Source organism: Elephas maximus, chromosome 6 (genome assembly GCF_024166365.1).
Source record: "Elephas maximus indicus isolate mEleMax1 chromosome 6, mEleMax1 primary haplotype, whole genome shotgun sequence".
In the NCBI taxonomy this organism is placed as follows: Eukaryota; Metazoa; Chordata; class Mammalia; order Proboscidea; family Elephantidae; genus Elephas; species Elephas maximus.
This window is the reverse complement of record NC_064824.1, coordinates 83,964,539-83,985,520: the sequence shown is the minus strand read 5'-3', so window position 1 is coordinate 83,985,520 and position 20,982 is coordinate 83,964,539. Positions and strand designations below refer to the sequence as shown.

Sequence of the window (20,982 nt, the reverse complement as noted above, 5' to 3'; positions counted from 1 at the left end):
AGGATCAGGTCTCATGTACAGACCCCAAAATCCTCAACTATTCAGTAGCATGCTAGAGAAGGAGACGGTCTATAGAGATAAAAATTAACCAGATGATTTAATGATCATTATCCAAAAGTTTAAAACATCATTTTATACCTTTTCTGTACCATTACCCTGTACATTTGGCTGACAAACAACTGAAGTTGCTGATTTTTTGATGGCATGCATTGAATTATTTTGAGACTGGTGAATATTTGCTGCATATCCTAAAAGTAAACGAAAGAGAAATCCCTTAATTTTTACCAACTTTATTGAGGTAAATATAATAAATTATTGTTTCCTTATTGGTTTAAAAAAATATGTTTGATGAATGAAAGCAAAATTGATTATACTGTCTGACTGGATGTTCAATGTATACCGACAGAATACATAAAACAACAGTAAGGGAGAGGCGAGGAACCATATAGGTTTCTACACTCCACTTAAAAAGGTGAAATACTGACTCATGGTAGATTCTGAAAAGCTAACCATGTCTAGTGTAATGCTAGAACAAACCACTAAACATCTATACAAAGAGATAAAGTAGAGACTATTGAAAAATGAATCCTATATATGCTAGCCATGGGCAACTGGAACCAAAATTAAAAAAAATATATATGAAATAGTATACCCCCCCAAAAAATGATTTATTTAGGTATAAATGTAGCATAACAAATACAGGATCTGTATGCTAAGAACTACAAAACACTAATGAAAGAAACTAAAGACAACTGAAATAAATGCAAAGACATCATGTTCATGGACTCTAAGACCCAGACAGTAAAGACGTCTTTTCTCCTCAAACTGACCTATAGACGTAATGAAATTTCATTCAAAAATCCCAGCATGACTTTTTTATGGATATGGGCAAGCTGATTTTAAAATTAATATGAAAAGTCTAGTGAATTAAAATAGCTGAAACAATCTTGAAAAAAAATAAAGTTGGCAGAATTACATTGCCCACTTTTCAGACTTAATAAAAAGCTAGTAAAATCTCTGTCACATGGGGTCACTATGGGTCGAAATCAACTCGAGAGCACCAAAGAACAACATAATCAAGACAGTGAGATTTTTGCAAAGGGAGAGACATATAGATCAATGGAACAGAAAATGAAAAGATAAATCACAGACTTGGAGAACATAATTTGTAAATCACACATCTGAAAAGGACTTATGTTTAGAATACATAAAGAACTCTCAAATGTCAATAGTAAGAAAATAATCCAATTTTTTTTTTTTTTTAAAAAGGCAAAAGTCTTGAGTAGACACTTCACCAAACAGGATTTACAAAAGGCAAAGAGCACATGAAAAGATACTATCACTAGTCATCAGAGAAATGAAAATTAAAACCATGCTGAGATATCACTACACCTAGTAGAATGGCTAAAAAAAAAACAAAACACTGACGATACCAAGTAATGGCAAGGATGCACCCATGGGGTTGCCATGAGTCAGAATCAACTTGAATACAACTGGTTTTCTGTTTTTTGTAAAGAGTTTGGCAGTGACTTCTAAACTTAAACATAGACCTACCATAACCAAAAGCAGTTGCTATCAAGTCAATTCTGACTTATTTTTTTTATGTGAGTAAGGCTCATGGAAACCTATGTGAATCAGGGTAGAACGGATATGAAGAACCCCACATGACCCAGCAATCCCTTGTTCACACAAAAAGCTAGACACAAAGCTTCCAGTGAGTCTATACATAATCACACAAGCCTGCAAACAACCTAAATTTTCTTCAACTGCTGAATGGATAAACAAACTCTGTATATACATACAATGGAATACTACTTAATAATAAAAAGGAACAAATTATTAAGTCATACAATAATTGCAATTGCATGCAACTAACCTGGATTAATTTCAAAGGCCTTATGCTGAGTGAAAGAAGTTGTTCTCAAAAGGTTAGATACTGCATGATTCCATCTATATAACATCCTCCCAAAGAGGGACAAATATGATGGAGACAGATCAGTGGTTACCAGGGGTTATTTATTAGTTGGGGGGAGGGTATGACTGTAAAGGGATATCATGAGGGAGATTTTTAGGGTGTTGGAACTGATCTGTATCCTTCTCTGAGATTTTTAATGTATAACCTATTAACCCGTTGCCGTCAGGTCGATGCGGACTCACAACAACCCTACAGAACAGAGTAGAACTGCCCCATGGTGTTTCCAAAGAGAAGGTGATAGATTCAAAACTGCTGACCTTTTGGTTAGCAGCCGAGCTCTTAACCACTATGCCACCAGGGCATATACATGTGTTAAAATTCATGGAACTGTACATGCAAAAAATCTATTTTACTGTATAAAAGCAAAATAAGTATCTCAGAATTTCTTTTGGGGGGGAGTGAATAGATACAAAAACAAGATGAGAAGCCGGGGCTATAGGGAATTCAGGGCTCTGGACTCCGCTTGGAGAGCTGTCAGTTACATGGGGGCACCCTGCCCATAAGAGTATAGAGGCTATGACACTATACAGAATTCATATACACGGCCCAAAGATGAAATGAAAACTAAGAAGATTTGATTATGGTAAATGGGAAACTGCAACACTTTTAATAACGTGATAACTCGTGACGTCACCACTATACATTTCTAAAATTTACAATAAAGACAATGACTCATATACAACTCTCTGAGAGAGAAAAGTAGATGAAGATAGATCCTCCTTAGGTATGGATCGACATTTTTTCAGAATTAATCTTTTAATGGGATTTTCTCCCAACTGTGCTTAACTAAACATACAGGTCAAGTCTCTGGACAATTGTCACAAATGGACTGGTAGTTTGGTGAGGCTGAAACAAGATTTTCCACCTATCGTTCTTTCTTCACATATCACAGATTCTGTGACAACAGTAACACAGTCTGGACTGCATCTAACACAATTTTTTAGAAAATCACTGCTTGGAATAACTGCTTTAGAGACTGAGTTCAGTTTTACTGTCTACATTTAGTAGATGTGGGGCTCGTGTTGTCATAGTTATGTCTGTAGAATAGCCCTTTGGTGTGCTGTAAAATCTCTTTGGACTTTAGAAATGGGACCCATGAGGCTTAGGGTTGAATCAATTCAATCTCAGTGGTCCTAAGGTAGAAGACAACCCAGGCTAAGGCAACCCTGTCTCTCCCCAGGTTTCAGTTTAACTGATACTAAGCAAATTACATACCCAGGGAGTAGAGAATTTTTGACTTAATTTTCTTTAGATTTTAACTGATAAGGACAAAGAGATTTAACTTTTTTACTTCAATTTTCTCTAGAAATTTAATAATGAGAGGAGGTTCACACTGTTCAGTTTTAGATATTGTTACACTATTAATAGTGCATTGTTTTGAAGATTTTTATGCTGTCATTTCAGCTGATGACCTACCTGGTGAGCTCTAATGGATAATGAGTACATGAAGTGACAGACTATGAAATACAAAGTAATAAAGGCAGTGACTTTTCAGGAGGTTTCACAGTAGCTTTGGAGTCAGTGTATTTAATTTCTAACCCATTTCAGAGTTTTCTAAAATCATATTGAGCATTAAAAAAAAAAAATTACAGTTTGTTAGGCTTCATGTACTCTGCGTTTAACAGCAACATCCCCTTCACCTAATTTTTCTAAAATGATAGTACAATATCAAGTTCAAAACACTGTATAAGTAACTGTTGCTGTTGTTATGTGCTGTCGAGTCAGTTCCCACTCATAGCAGCCCTACAGGATAGAGTAGAAATGCCCCATAGGGTTTCCAAGGGGCGGCTGGTGAATTCGAACTGCCAATCTTTTGGTTAGCTGCTGAGCTCTCAACCATTGTGCCATCAGGGCTCTTATAAGTAACTAGAAAGTTGAATTCAGAAGGCAGTGAAGGCTGTATCATTGTTGGTAAGCATCACTCTAAATCAGTCATTTGACAAGAGGACAGAGGATTTATCCACATTGGAAGGAAAAAAGGTCATCGTCAAACTCATTTTTTTCCCCAAATTACTATTTAGTATTTCTTATCATATTCAATTACCATTTACTCCTTTATATGCAGGACGAACTGACTTTCCTTCATCATAACTCTTCTTTTTCTTTGGAGAAGCTTAAAGAAATTTAATAAAACATTTATCTTTAACAATTGTGATAACAGAATTACTTATGATAGACTCTATTTTCCATACCTAAGAGCAGGTGAGCCATACATAGGCTTATCTGTATATGAGTTTGGGAGGAGGTTTTGGAGAGACGTGAAATGGGAGAAAGGAAAAGCACTCTTAAAATATTGTCCCCTCAGTTTAAAAGTCATACTTGGAGGGACAACATTTTCTTCCAACAAAAGAGAAAAGCTATAATCTGCAAAATGGAACGTGACATTTCCTCTCTGTGGGGATACATACCAATATGGTGATTGGGCTAGAGCCCCACCAGCCCACAGAGACTATGACAATTCTTAGATGTACCTTATGGCCAGGCATAAGCAACCATATACATATCTCCCTTTTGTGATAGAAGTCATTGTCATTCCTGTGGCAAAGGCGGACAAAGGATCCTCACTACATGTGTACACAATGAGTTTTCATTAGAGATGTAGACTATGAGAATGATCTGTCTCCCCACTGATCACTGCAGCTGATTCATCTAATATCTCCTTCCCCCCTCTCTCTCTATCTCGTCTGGAATCTAATTGGTGAAAAATGACAACATTACTATGGTGGTATAATTCAACTTCATTTGTGACATAGATCTCCTTACTCTTTCTCACCTTGATAACAGAAATTAAATACATTTATCTGAAGTAGCAAATGTGTACTTGAAATTTTTTTTCCTATCAAATATTAAAGTTAACACTGGAAAATGGAGCAACATATGTAATTGCTACAGTGTTGTTTTGTCTGAGGCACGGTATTGCTGCGTCATTGCCTCAATGAACTGAACAAACTAAATTATCGCCATAAGCAAACATGTATTCAGCATACATATTGGGTTATCTTCTCTGTAAAACATAAAAGGGGGAATTTATAATATTATGGGAGATTATGACATAGAAAAATATCCAATAAGTGTACTAACAATGGTACAAAGTCCTATAATGGGTTCAAAGGAGAGAGCTCTTCCAATTAGTGTTATCAAAAACAAAAACAAAAACTTCGTGGACTGTTTGTTTTTGTTTTTGATAACACTAATTGGAAGAGATGCAGCTTAAAGAATTATAGGATTTAATAGATGTAGATGGTAAGCAGGTTATTCTAGGCTGAGGAAATGGCATAAAGAGAGGCACAGAAGTGGGGAAGGTAAACCTTATTTTAAGAATGACCAGTAGTCTAATTTGACCAGACAATAAAACGAGTGCTTAGTATCTGCTACAGACTGTTGGGGTCTTTATAGACATTAGGAGTATTATCTTTGTTTTCAGGTATGAAACTGTGGCTCAGAGAGGATAAGAAATTTGCCCCAAGGTCATGTGGCTAATAAATGGTAAAGCAGGACTTGCACTATAGTATTCTAGCTCCAGGGTCTGTACACATCAACCTGAAATAGTAGCTGCCTTCTTCAGGGATGCAGTGTGAAATAAGTTAAAAAGCTAGGCTGGAAGTAGTGTGAGCTTTATTTAACAGGTAAAAGGGATCTTTAAGCTTGTTGGGCAGAAGAAACCACAGAACAGAGTTTTAAGTGTAATTAGGCAGCAATGTACAAAGTGAATTTGAGGTAGGGAGAAATAATGATCAAAGGAGACTAGCTAAGAATCTACTAGAGTGACCTAGGATAGGCTCTGGCCTAGACACAGGATTGATGGGACAGCTGTGAGAAACACACTATTATGATGATAACTGCATGGAAGATGATCATGTTCTTTCGTGATAATACATAGTCACAGAGAGTTCAAACATTCTGGCCATGAAAATTTCATTAATATCTAGGGTGGAAATCCCACTACAATTTTATAATATTATAAATAAAAGGAACTGATAGAAATTGGGCATAGGCAAGTCTATGTTCCTTCTTTTAAATATTCTTTTTTTTTCCCTTCCTTTCCCTCTTTCTCTACCTCCTTCCTTTCCCATTTTCCAGTTCTGTTTATTCTTACTGATTGAAAACACAGAACACCATGTTGGTATATAATAGCAATTATCTTACATGCAATTTTTTAAAGTTTCAGTGGAAAAAATACATTAAGTATAGGGAACTTGGTTAGAAACTATAGTCAAGCTAGTCTACTGTACCACTTTATAAGATTGTTTTAGTTTGTTACTGTATTTACATATATGTCTACTATTCAGCTTGAGCTGTAATGGGGAAATGCCTAGAACAATGCTTGGCACAAAGCAGGTAGCAAGTATTAAGCACACAGAAGAGTTTTACAATAGCCACTAACATATAAATACACAAAAGCATCTTCTACTTTGCTATATTGTCTTTCAATGTTCTTACATTCAAAATATGTTCCATCTTGTCCTTTGTATTCAAATGTATTTTTTCCCATCTCTTCTCTTCTATCACCAATCTCTTGCATTTTTTGTAAATGATAAGCCATTTTTTTCTCTAGAAGGGCTTGTTTCTAAAATACAGAAAATATATTGGTTAATATCAACTATCCATTTAGAAACACAAAACATATTTGAAATGTGACAGTATATTGAAAATGACAGTATATTGGAAATCACTCCTGTCTTGAGATGTGTAAGATAACACTGACTACAAATTTGGGAGTGGAGGTAGTAAGGGATAAATTTCCATTTGTGGTCAATGTCTAACACTTAGATGTAATTTATCTCACTGCACACTTTCAGGAAATTTGTTCAATTTCAGATCAGATAATGTCTCTCAATATATGGCTGTCCTAGTGAGTTTAGGCAATTTCTCAATTATCTTTATTTGGAGGATTCCTAAGTGACTTATCCAAAAGTCAACCATGTCTACCATAGGAAAACATAGAATTCATGAAATGTGACTTCCCTTTGTAAATCTATGGATGTATCAAATAGGACAGAATTGCACAGAGAAAAAATCCTCAGAGATCCTCAGAAGGGCCCATGGTGTATTCAGCAGAAAATGGATCAGAAATTAGTAGAAAAATTTCCAAGGTTACAGAAAGAACCATCCTAAAGGCTTAAAGAGAACAATGCTTGTCATCTACTAAAAAAAAAAAATTTTTTTTTTCATCTACATGGGTTTGGAAATCATACAATTGTTGCCAGCCACACTGGAAAAATTTCATAAGTCACAGGGCATTGGGTAGAATACTAAAATGGGTCTTGTCTCAGTAGTAGAGAATAATTAGTTCCAGATTAAACACGGCTCTATCTAAAAATCTTTTTAAAAAATCTTAAAAAGCAAGATCTGTAATGATGAAACTGTTTCCAAATAAATTAACTACATCCAAGAAAAAGCTGCAGAAAATATCTATATGATTATGAAAATATTCAGTACCCAAAAAGGAAAATTTATGTTGTCTGGCATCCAGTCAAAGAATACCAGCCATGTACAGAAGCAAGAAAATACAACCCACAAAAAAGAATAAACCAATCATGACCAAATACATGTAAATTTTTTCCTTACTATTTAAATCTCCTTAAAATATAAACAACTGTTTACATAAAGTTAACAATGTATTACAGGATTTATAAGATATAAGTAAAATGTGTGATAAAAATAGCATACATGACAGGAGGGGGGAAATGAAGTATAATATTGTATGGTTCTTATACTACAGGCAGAGTGGTATAATAGCACAAGACTGATCCTAGCAAGTTAAAGATATATACTATAATTCCTAAAGCAACCACTAAAATTACAAAACAAAGAGTTATAGCTAATAATCCAACAAAGAAATAAAAAGGAATCATCAAAAGTAAACCCAAAGCAAAGGAAAAAGATGAGACAAATAGGAAACAAATAGTAAGGTGATAGACTTAAAACTAACCACATTAAACCACAATAAATATAAATGCTCTAAATGCCTCAATTAAAGGAACCCTGGTGGCACAGTGGTTAAGCATTCAGCTGCCAACCAAGAGGTCAGCAGTTTGAATCCACCAGGTGCTCCCTGGAAACTCTATGGGGCAGTCCTACTCTGTCCTTAAACCAATTTGTCAAAGAAGAACTCAAAGGAAATTTAAAGTATTTTGAGTTGAACAAAAATTAAAACATAAGATATCAAAATTTATGGGCTCTTGATAAACCAGTGTTTATGGAGAAACTTATAGTACTAAATGCCTATATTAAAAAAGAAAAGTCTCAAATTAATGACCTTCCATCTAAGACACTAGAAGAATAAGAGCTTTTAGTTAACCCATAGTAAGCAAGAAAAAGAGATGTAATAAAGATCAGAGCAGAAATCAAAGAAAAGAAAAACAAAAAACCAACCGAGAAAATCAGTAACACTAAAAGCTGGAATCTTGAGAAAGACAATAAAAATGTAAACAAAAAAAGGGAAAAAAGCACTAGCCAAAATGATCAGGAAAAAAGAAATCACAAAATACCAGTGGCAATACTGAGACAGATGACAGTACTACAGGAAAATAAAGAAATACTTTAATCAACTTTATGTCAAAACATTCCACAATTTATATGAAATGGAAAAATCAGTTAAAATACACAAACTATCAAAGGTCTTTTAAAAATAAATAAATGTTCTGAACAGACCTGTATCTATTAAGGAAACTGAATCTGTAGCTAAAAAAAATCTTCACTGAAAGAAAACTCTAGGCCCAAGTGGCTTCACTGAGGAATTCTATAAAACATTTCAGAAAGAAATATCAATTCTAAAAAATTCTTCCTGAGGATTCTTCCCAACTTATTTTATGAGGTCAGCATTACCCTGATACCAAAACCAGACAAAGACATTACAAACAAGAAAACGATACAACAGCTCTCATGAGCATAGGTGCAAAATTGTAACCAAAATTTTAGCAAATTGAATTCAATAGTAGATAAAAGGCTAATACCATCTGATCAAATGAGTTTATCCACACATTCAGCATTTATTTAACATTCAAAAATGAATTGGCACTATTCAACAAAACAATAAACCATAAATATAAATATATAGGATTGTTATGAGTTGAAAGGAAGCCCTGGTGGTGTAGTGGTTAACTGCTACGGCTGCTAACCAAAGGTTGGCAGTTCTAATCCACCAGGTGCTCCTTGGAAACTTTATGTGGCAGTTCTACTCTGTCTTATAGGGTCACTATGAGTCGGAATCCACTCGATGGCAACAGGTTTGGTTTTGGTTTTATGAGTTGAAATAGTGACCCTATTTATTTATATTTATGTAGGTCGCTATGAGTCAAAATAAAACTCTGGTGGCATAGTGGTTAAGAGCTACGGCTACTACCAAGAAGTCAGCAGATCGAATTCACCAGGCACTCCTTGGAAACTCTGTGGGGCAGTTCTACTCTGTCCTATAGGGTTGCTATGAGTCGGAATCAACTCGAAAGCAACAGGTCTGTTTGTTTGTTTGTTTTGGTACGAGTCGAAACAGACTCAACGGCAATGGGATTTTTAATATTTTATATATGTATACACACACACATATAAAAAAATTCAATATACCCACAAAAAAACACAGGACAATATCCAGTATCTATTCCTGATAAAAATTGTTTGAATGCTAGGAATAGAATTTCTTCAGCATAATGAAGAGCATCTGTGAAAAACCTACAGATAACATTATATTTAATGATGACAGGCTGAATGCTTTCCCCTTAAGGTCAGTAATAAGATAAGAATGTCCATTCTCAGGGCTTCCAGTCAACATTATACTGGAGGTTCTAATTGGTGTAATCAGGCAAAAGTTTGAAATAGAATGAAAGGATAAATAAAATATTATGAACAATGTGTTATGGAATGTGATCAAAATCAAAGATTCTGACAACTATAACTTAAGCACATAATTTGGAGTGAAAATATGTATTATGCCATAACTTAAAGGAAAAGACATAAAACAATTTAGAAACACATACAAATGGATTGAAAGCCTCTCAGATTAAAACAAGATTAAAAAAAAAAAAAGTTAGAACAAGTTAACTGGAAACATCAATGATTCAAATGGTTTTGCCATCAACATGGCTCATGCAGTATGTGGTTATTACACTGCCTATAATAAGTGGCCATGTCTAATGGGCACTCCTAGTAGCATACTTTGGTCCATTGCACTAGCTTCTACTAAAATTGAGCAGGACTCCTTGCAGAATAATTGGCATCAGGCAAAAATCAAGAGGAACCTGGGGCGTTTTGTAGCTCTTAGAAAGCAAAGATATCTTCAAAGATATCTAGGAGCAGTGTTGCAAAAAGAAGAGGCATGGAGAAGACTGCCACTGAAAAAGTGGTGATGATCTAAACATTAGAAAATAATAATTAGTCAGCTGGAATAAGCAGCCTACCGTATAAGCAGGGAGTCCCTGACAATACTAGAAGATACACTAACAGAAGTAGAATAAAAGATAATCAAACATGCTTTAATTTCCAATATTTTTAGAAAATTGTTACATAGTGGTATATATTAATATAATCTACATAAATCTTCCAGATAGGTTTGTTCAACAATAAGCTACCTAAAATGATAACTTATTATTTTAGATCAGCATTTATTGACATAGAAAGTTACTGATGATATCTGTTAAATGAAAAAGGAGTCTAAAAAAGAAACTACAATGTATAACATTATTTATGTATATATTTATTGGAATATTCATAGAAACAGTATGCAAGTGTGTGTGTGTGTGTACATGTGTGCACACCAAAAAGAATAGGGTGGTAGTTGGCTTACAGATGACTTTTCTTTTTCTTTATATTAATTTACACTCTAAATCATAAAATGCTGTACAGGTATTCACCGAACACCGTCTGTTGGAGAACAGCCCATGGCATATACCCTTGGTCCCATAAGGTTATAACAGAGTTCAGAAATCCTGATTGGAGAACATCAAGTAGCAGACTTTGCTAAGTGCTGTAGATCCTGCCTCCCTCTAGCTCTCGGGATCTCACCTCAGCGCAGGCCTGGGGTAGCAGAGGCAAAGGTTCTGGCCTCAAACTGAGGCTGCCTGTCCCACTGAGCGACCCTCAGCAAGGGACCACACAGACACCTATGGAACCAAAGAGGGGGATGCTCTGCGTGCGTGGCGGCTGTCCCACTCAGCTAGGGCGCCATGCGCCACGCCTAGGCCCAGACCTCAGCTCCTCCTGCAGTGGTGGTCGCTAAGCACTCCAGTCTGTGGCGGTGGTGGGAAAGAGGAACAGGGTGGGGTAGGGGGGAGGGGTGGCCCATTTGGGGACTGGGGAAGCCCGGCAAGGAGGAGGGAAGGAAGGGAACAGGCCTGAGCTTGTGCTGTGTTGGGGGCCAGGTAGCGACCATGCAGGCCCAGCAGCAGCAGAGCCAATGTTTTCACACAGTCCCTGGGCACAGCACTGGAGATGCCGTCCCCTGCCTGCCAGTAACCATCCTGAATGCCTCGCTCCTGTATATAATATGGTATTTGCACAACGTCCAAATCACATAAAGTTCTATTTCACAGACCATATTGTGGAGTTAAGTGATGCATACCTGTATATTATTTAATATTTTTTATAAAAAGTTGAGGTAAAAATATTTAGTCAGTTAACTGATACGGTAAGATTTAGAACTTTCACAATGAATTTCTGGTTCTAAGAAAATCTTAATCAGTTATTTTTTTCAATAGGAATTACAAGTACAATTTAGTGTGAAGATAGAAGTCAAAAGTAGAATCAAATAGACCAGTACTTTGTATTTTATGGTTAAAATAGCATGTTCATAACCTTAAGGTTTATAGAATGCATATCATTTTGGGTAACGGGTCCACAGTCATCTCAAAAGGTATACTTTGAAGGATCAAAAATAGCAAAAGTTTTTCAAACAGCTCAAGTTAGAAGTCAAAGCTCACCCTACCTTTCTGTCCCTCTCTTCTCTGCTTTTACGCCGTTGCTCCTCAATTCTAGCTTCTCTTTTAACATCTTCTCCAATCTTTGTCAGAAGTAACATCTCTTTTTCCTTCCATTCCTAGAGAGCACAATATTACTGTACTCAGTGTGTGTTCTCTTTCATAATAACATTTTTGTAGTTTGTGCACCACCAACAAACTAGAACAAGTCAAAGGCCTAATAAAAATCAGTTCAAACATAATGAAAGTTATACTTGGGTTTAGAATGGGCTTTTCTTACTGCACTCCTACATAATTATTTTTTTATACTAAGGCTAACTTTTAAAACTTTACAGAGAAGAAATTGGCTCAGATCCCTAGGTTGAAGTACTAGCCCCATTATTTCATGTAACAACTTGTATAACTGTGACAAAAGATTAAAAACAATGAGGATAAATTCTTTAGACCTGGAAGGACTTCAAGTGGTATGAGGGGAAGCATAAATTATGTACAAGTAAAATAACTATATACAATTTTTCTCTCAATATTTTAAACGTTAACTCTGACCTCCTCGATTTTTCTACGAAGACTAAGTTTTCTTCTTGTGTGTTCCCGCTGTTGCCTTTCTTCTTTATCCCTCTGGAGTTGGCGTTGCTCTTCTGCTGTGCGCTCTAGTAGTTCTAATTCCTTACTTATCATATCCAAATATCTAAGTAAAAGTGCAAATATTAGTGAAGATGAACTGGGTGTTTCCCTTATGATGGCATCAACTTCTTTGACATTCCCAAACCACCTCCTTGCTCGCTTTTTATTTCTTGAACTACAGAAATTTCACTGTTTTTTATATCAGTCCTGTTCATGAACCTTTAAGCCAGGCTGACCCAACAACTCACCATGTTTTACTCATTAGACCGATCTTTCTGCTATTAAAAAAAAAAAAAAAAAAAAAGTTGCCATTGAGTCAATTCAACTCATGGCGACCAGTCTCTGTGATATAAACCTGTTGCCATTGAGTCATAGTGAACCTACAGGACAGAGGAGAACTGCCCCATACGGTTTCCAAGGAGCACCTGGTAGATTTGAACTGCTGACCTTTTTGGTTAGCAGCCATAGCTCTTAACCACTATGCTACCAGAGTTTCCTCTGTGCTATATAAGTATCTGTTATTATGGCCAAGACAATGTTAAAATGTGAAACAGACTGATTAAAAGCGTTTTACACAATAGGTATACATAACTCAGTAGGTTTAAGAATATGAGTTTGCAAAGAAGGCTTAAATCAACTGAAGTGATGACTTCAAATCTGGAAACAAACAGTAAATTTAAATTTCCTAAGAAAAAGGTGGATACTATGTTTCCCTGTAATTTACAAGTCCTTGACCAGATCTCCCATCTACAGTCTGAATCTCTAGTAGGTAAATATGTATTATGCCATTATAATAAAATGACACCATGAGATATAAAAGTTAGGTAATAGAGCACCCCTATCCTTCACCACCTACCACGCGCCCTCTGATGAAGGGGGGGACATGTACTGTAACTCATCCATTTCCTTCCTAGGGAATGGGCTTGACCACAGAATGGTAACTTTTGAATATGTATGTGGAATAGCTGAATGAGCTCAGTTTCTTGGAGACAACACAGTTTATATTGGCATTAGATAAAGTTATACCAAATACCTTAAACTAACTTCCTCATACTTAATACTGTCAGCCTTTAAATATGAATCCCCAAAAAACTGCTATTGTTTGAGGCATGCGCTAAAGACATTTTCCCTACCTCCCATTCTCCTACTGTGAAAAAATTTTTGGATCTGATTTTTCCTTCAGTTTGACTTAGCTCTTGAGCTCCCAGAAATCTGACATCTCTGGTAAAAATTGCCCTTCCTAGATTTGGCACCAAGGTTCCAATTCCTATACCTATTGGTCTCCCCTGCTTCCTCTCCACACTGAGGGATATAGGGATATAACAGAAATCATATAGTGTCTAGTATTTTTTTAAATCTTGCCTTCAATTCTTCCAACTTATTTGGCCCACAACATGTACATAAAATATACATTAATTTCAGTCTTACCTGTGCCTTATTAACCGTTCTTGGTCCTTAATAGATTGGGTGCCTTCCTGTAACAACCAATTCTGGAACTGTGTAACATCAAAACATTCAGGGATGTGGCTGTTTTCCTGCAGTTTATTTACTCTTTTTGCAAGCATTTTCTAAAAAAAAAAAAAAAAAAAAGGATATAGATATATACACACAGATACATACATATATATGCGTGTGTGTGTACAGATAGGTTTATATAAGAACATTTTTTTTTTTTTTACATTTCCCAGGAGTAAAACTGTCTTTTGTTATGCTGTTTTTATATTAAGGGTTCAGTAAAATTCATATACTTTATAAACAGTTAATTCTGTTTAACTGCTTTTAAGCCTATTTTTTAATCCATTTCAGATAAATGGACCAAAATAAAGATTTCTCTCTCTGAAAATAAAAGTTAACTATTTCATTTTATCTTTCTGCCCATTCTGAAATGAAATGTGGGATAAATGGAAGAGAAAAATCTATAGGCACAGAAAGGGGAAATGGGGGAGGAAAGTATAGAATATTTAAAAGTATAGGGAAGTATTCTTATTTATACCCAACACTCTTGACCTGAGAAAATAAATTCATACACACAGACATCTGCACACCTTTCTCATGTTTATCCAAATCTCTTGACCCTAAAACATGAATTCACATGTACAACACACACACACACACGCACACACACACCGCCCACCACACCTCTGAGTCACGAATCAAAAGGAAGCCACTACCTATACCTACCCATTCTGTACCTAATTATTCTACTTCACCTTTAAGACCAACTTTTTTTAATTGAATGAATACAGGTGCATGTGTGTGAATGCACAAACACACAGTTTACATGTTCTCAGAGACACCTGTAGGACACTATAGCTATTCATAGTTTTTCTCTGCTATTACTCAAGCTTGTTTGGCTTCCAGCTTAAAATCTGGCTGTCACAATAGACTCTTCTTATTGGTGTCAGCTCAGGTACAGTAGGAACACATCAGAGTAGCAATTTAATTACTGAATTTTCTCAGTTACCACTGGTATGTTAATAGATGGCCTGGTCCTTTTTCTCTTATTGGCCCAATATAGTAACCTCTAAATATTATTTATTCTTGCTTTAAATTTTCATTTGAAAATCTTATTTGATTTGTTATCTCAATAATTAAAAGCTTGAATGCTATAAGAAAATGTCCTACATACAAACCTTTCTTCCAAACCCTAGATAAAGAAAACAAATTTAAGTATTTAACTTACTTGTTCTCTTACATAGTTTCTTTCAAAGTCTAATTTTAAACTGGTAAGATATTGCCTGTACTTATTCCATTCCCTCAAGGAACATACAATCTAAAACAAAATAAAAAAAAATGTATATGAATACAAATATTTAATAAGCATAGAAAAAACAGAAAAACATTCATGTTGATAATATATTTGGTATCAAAAGTAATAACACATTTTGTTAATAATCTTCAAGCAATTGCCAATCATGAGGAAATTTCTATCCCAATATTAGTCCTTTATTAACATGGCTTATACCATAATAAGAGATTTAGTATGAACAATTCGGTATTAAAATAAAATACCAATGTAATAATGATGCTTAACCCCAATAAGAATGTATTCTATCAAGGTGACTATTTTGCTAGGTTTCCATTTTGTCTCAAGTTTTTAAAAAGTGTATGGGGCATAATCTTGATGTGTACATTAGAGACAGAGAAAGAGGACTATGATTTAGCTGGGAAAATTATTTATATATCTTTAAATCCTCAAATTATCCGGTAATCATCTTTTGATATTATCACAGAAAAAAGATGAAGAAGTAGTTTCATTTAGAAATAAAAGTTGCCTAATTTCCTTGACCCAAATACTGGAGTATGTGATGGAATTGCCATTTAAGTATCCTCTCATAACCAACTAAAAGGTGATATGGTCCCTCTGGTGAAGTATAGAAGAAAGGTAATATTAAGTCTTGAAGGTTTTCACTGATTAACAAGTAGTAATATTCAGCCTACTTTATTGTTGCTGGTGATGTAGCCACCTTTCTTTAATCTCCTCAGGATATCTTTACGTTTAAAGTATGCTCTTAAATGTGGATCATGGAGATTTTTATATTGGTTTTCCAAAAGTCGACAATAAGGATCAGTCAGGTTAAAACCATAAGAAGGTCGAAAAAGCTGCAAAAACAGGTTAAAAAATATTACAAATACACAATTAATGAACACGGACTTTTAACTATGAATTTATTGAAATGACCAGAATGTTCATTGAAAATAAAACACGCAAGAAGAGTTTGAAGTGGGGAAAAGCTAACAACATAAAGATTTGGGTTGAACAAACTTAACTGTCTTTCCCTTCCTTTCTTCCCCTATTCTAAAGACACATCCTTATTCAATTCGTTTCTCAACTCATCCTCATCAGTCCCTGCTGGGAGCCAGAGAAAAACGGCAAAGAGAAAAAGGAAGGGAATAGGATATAATTTGTTTTAAGGCATAAAATCAATACTAGGCTTCTCCCTTTCTTCTCCTTTCTCCCAGGTCAAGGCACTGCATCAAAGAATAAAGGGATAGTAGTAATTATGAATATTTTATATCAATCATCTGAAATTGAAGAAACAATAGGAAATCTAACACTACGATTGATGTAAACAACTTTAACAACAAATAGCAGAAGTAAAATTTAAATGTTAATGATTGTGGACTAAACACTTACTGTATCCTGAAGTCTTAGCAACCCAACAATCTATGAGTACTATACTAAGGAGAAAACTGAAAATCTATATTTTACAGTTCAACATATTGAAGAACAAACTATAAAAAATATTTGTAAGTACTGAGGTTTCTTTATATGTGTACAGATCAAATACAACCTTATGCAATAGCCATTTACATATAAAAGGAAGAAAAGACAGCTAATAGTCATGTTTCTACATTTTCTTTGTTTGAGAGAAAATAGCTGAGTTATTTCGTCTCATTTGTGAATTAAAACTTTACCAAAGTGAGTTTTTGTGATGTAAGTTCCTAGTCCATTTTTCAATAACAGGATGACCTCTGTGTTCGGCCTGGCTATAGCCCTGACTACAGTCCAATTCCTGGATGGAGATGCTAGACGCAGTGGTTAGGAGCTCGGCTGCTAATCAAAGGGTTCACAGTTTGAATTTACCAGCCACTCTTTGGAAACCCTATGGGGCAGTTCTACTCTGGGTTGCTAAGTCAGAATCGACTCGACGGCAATGGGTTGTTATTGAGGTTTTTTTGGCATGGTAGATGGAAAAATGTTTTTTTTATGTGGGCAAAGGGGCAGATGGGTGAGCAAGATAGGATGCTGACTTTCCTTTTCCATTTAAAAGTTTTGGAAGTTTCATTGGCAAGTTTCTGACCTCTTGTTTAACACCATATGGCAATACCTCCTGTCTTAGTTATCTGTGCTGATAAAATAAAAATACCACAAGTGGATGGCTCTAATGGAAGTTTATTCTCTCACAGTTTAGGAGGCTAAGAGTTCAAATTCAGGGTACCAGCTCTAGAGGAAGGCTTTCTCCCTTTGTTGGCTCTTCTTTCTTGGTGGTATTGACATCCCTGTCTCTCTCTGCTCCCTTCTCTCTTTTCATCTCTTGTAAGATAAAAGGTGATGCAGGCCACACCCCACAGAAACTTCCGTTACATTAGATCAGGGCTGTGACCTGAGTAAGGGTGTAGCATGCCACTCTAATCCTGCCTCATTAACCTAATCCTCATTAACATAACCTAATCCTGCCTCATTAACACATAGAGGCCAGGATTTACAACAGATAATTACATCAGATCACAAAATGGAGGAATGACTACCTCATTACATAACTGCCAAATCACTGAGAATCATGGCCTACTCAGTTGACACATATTTTGGGAGGACATAATTCAATCCATGACACCTCCCTAAGGGTCAAAATCAGGAAGCTGGATTCTCTGATTATCAATGCTTTCCAGAGAAGAGAAAGGTATCCCATAGAGCAATGACTTAATTCAGTGATACAAATTATCACCGGACCAGATAGAAAACTCTTATCTTTCCTGAAAGGAAAACAATCAATAATCATGAGTCAAGGAGTAGATTGTCTCTTTTAGATGTTGACTTTTAGCTGTTAACTTATTTTAGATGTTGACTTTATACTATGACAGGCATATGTTTCTCAAGATCAGATCTGAGCTATTGACTTATAAGTAGAGAATACCTTTTAACAAATTCATCCATCACGGCCAGTATAGCCCTATTGTTAATTAAAATAATTGGTTTCCCTTAAAAAAAAAAAAAGAAACTAAGAAGGTAGATATAAAGCATTGCACCATCAAGGAGATCACTCTGAAAGAGAAAGAAGGATCTCACAAAGTCAGTGTTCAGGAAACTAGTATGGTGCCTTATTATAATTAAATGAATATATTTGTTTGGAGGAAATTAATGTAATAAAGAGTAGAGAGCACTCTGACAATAGTAGTTTATAAATGAACTAATATTCAACAGAGAAGAAAAAATGGCATTACAGCAAATAATATATTTGAGAAAGAGAAAATACAGGACCAAGTTTATACACAAAAGATGAGTGATATCAGTAGTAATGGAATAGCTTTCTAGCTTGTTTTAGGTAAGCTAGTTTGTGTGGGTGTGACTCAATTTGTGTGAGGTTGGTATATTTTTAGTTAGCTTGTTCTATTCTAATACAATAAAATAGACTGGTTTTCAAAAAGAAATATTGTACCAGCACAAAACTCACTTTAAAATATCACGTTTATGAGACAAGTATTAACTACCAATCTGATGACACTGCTTATTTCTAATGACGTCATAGACAGTGGAAGGGTAAAGGGGTCGCTCAATTCTTTCTTGTAGAATTTTTTGTGATAGTGATCAAAGCAACTAATCAACCCCACCAAAAAACCAAACCCATTGCCGTCAAGTTGATCCTGACTTATAGTAACCCTACAGGACAGAGCAAAACTGCCTCAAAGAGCTTCCAACGCTGTTAATCTTTATAGAAGCAGATTTCCACATCTTTTTTCCTATGGAGTGCCTGGTGTGTTTGCACTGCCAACGTTTGGGTTAGCAGCCTAGCACTTGAACTACTGTGCTAGTGGTTCAATGTACTAAACTGCCTTCAGCATTGACTACTTAGCCAAAGGCTGGGTAGGCTGGGTACCAGTAGGGTGAAGACTAAAATCATGAAAGGACTTGAGGAAAGTACACACAGCAACCCAGTATGATTAAGTGTAGAATGAGATCTTACAAACTAAGGGCAATGGGAATTCTCAGGAAAGATTAATTAATTTGGGTCCGTGATAATTCAGAAAGGATCTTAAAGGACAGTTCAAATTCATAGATTGGAGAGAAAAACAAAGGCTATGCCAGGTTTTGGGAACCAGGAGACAAAGGCACCGAAGATTTAATATAGTGTATCTGGTTAAGTATAAAAGACGCCAACCTGAAAAACTGAGGCTCTGGGTTGGAGAAAAGACTGGATGGGGAGGCTGGAGCAAATTTTAGAGGCCTCTCGAAGGGGCAGAAAGTGAAGTTAAGGTAATAACCAAATTAACTTATTTTAACTCCAATTTGTTTTTTTAACTTTATGTGTGAAATAGAATTTGGCTCAAAACCAATCCATATACAAGTGTTCTATAATGAGAGTTATTATTGGTTGAAATCATAATTAAATGCCAGCCACCACTGATAACTTGTCATCTATCAATCAAAGGTGTTCCTAAGTAAGTCAAAGTTCACTAAATGGGTATATGTGAAGTTGTATTCTAAAGAAACCTTAAAATTGTTTCCTTAAGTTATAAATTAAAATACAGAACTAAAAATTTATACTTTCTGGTCCATAATTCTGCCCATACCATACTAGATAGAATTGCATGATGCGCATCCTAAAAAACACCTTAACCTTAGGTTAAGTGTAAGTTTAATTACTTCTTTTCCTATAAATGTTAAATGCAAATTCCATTAATGGACTTATCCTGACGTAGCCTCTGAATTTAGAGTACGCAACGAAAATCAGTGTAAAACAATTAAAACTTTGTTTACCTTTTCACTTAAACTCGTGGTATAGAATATAGTGTTGCTTCCTGGGATCATAGGCAGCTTGACCCCAAGAGGTAGATCCAGTAGTTGAGCTGCTCCGACCCCTGGAAAGTGGGTTCTGTGTGCACCCTGTGAGATATAATTGGAGAGTTTTTCTTTTCTATTTGGAAACCCTGGTGGCGTGGTGGTTAAGTGCTACGGCTGCTAACCAAAGGGTCGGCAGTTTGATGCGCTAGGCGCTCCTTGGAATCTCTATTGGGTAGTTCTACTCTGTCCTATAGGGTCGCTAGGAGCCCGAATCGACTCAGCGGCACTGGGTATTAGGAATTACTCATTTGGTTTTGATCAGTCTACTCCCATTTCAATGGGTCGACACCTCCAAGTAAACCTAAGAATCATATACTCAGTGTTGAAGGCGCCCTCCCTGCCGGACACCCCGGAAGACCTCCGGCTCCGCGGGTCACCACCAGCTCTCCTCCTCACCCGGCCGGAACCAGTTGCGGCCGACGCAGCCCGAGCCACTCGCGACGCCACACGAGGGCGCCGGAGCCGGACGGTTAAGAGCCGTTCCTTCGTCTACAGCAGTCCCCTCACCGCCCGCCTCGCAGACCAGGCCCTGTGGCCTTGCGGAGGACGACGAGGCCGAGTGGCCGGCCACTCACATCTCCGCACTGCTGGCTGTCCGTAGCCAGGCTGCTGGTGGCCGTCTTGGTGGCAGCGGCGTCGGCAGCCTTGGAGCAGGCGCTGAGGTACAGCTCCATGGCTGGCCCGGCTCCCCCTGACCTCCCGCCGCCTGCTGCTCTCGCCTTCCCTCGCACCCCTTCCCGTCCCTCAGTCCTGTCCGGACCGGGGCTGACCAGTGCCGGCGTCCCCAAGGCCCCACCTTCTCGCGTTCCAGATTCCGAACGGTAGGGGTCTCAGAAAGGGTGGCCGCTCGAGCTCCCCGCCTACGCGGTGCCCTCGATTAAATAGAGCTTGAGCACCTCTGAGTTTGGGAA

The 20,982-nt window shown here is 36.6% G+C and overlaps 1 protein-coding gene across 1 annotated transcript in view; it reads right to left on the bottom strand.

Moving 5' to 3' along the window:
- Window positions 1-20,745, bottom strand: part of FSIP2 (fibrous sheath interacting protein 2) — an 81,082-nt gene extending 60,337 nt beyond the window's left edge. The window contains exons 1-10 of the mRNA XM_049887612.1: window positions 20,647-20,745; window positions 19,988-20,113; window positions 15,949-16,110; window positions 15,191-15,280; window positions 13,936-14,075; window positions 12,430-12,571; window positions 11,892-12,002; window positions 6,416-6,542; window positions 4,020-4,088; window positions 139-248 (exon numbers count right to left, since the gene is read on the bottom strand). Coding sequence (XP_049743569.1) covers window positions 139-248; window positions 4,020-4,088; window positions 6,416-6,542; window positions 11,892-12,002; window positions 12,430-12,571; window positions 13,936-14,075; window positions 15,191-15,280; window positions 15,949-16,110; window positions 19,988-20,113; window positions 20,647-20,745 — 1,176 coding nt within the window. The remainder of the gene's footprint in view (window positions 1-138; window positions 249-4,019; window positions 4,089-6,415; window positions 6,543-11,891; window positions 12,003-12,429; window positions 12,572-13,935; window positions 14,076-15,190; window positions 15,281-15,948; window positions 16,111-19,987; window positions 20,114-20,646) is intronic.
- Between the last annotated feature and the right edge of the window lie 237 nt (window positions 20,746-20,982).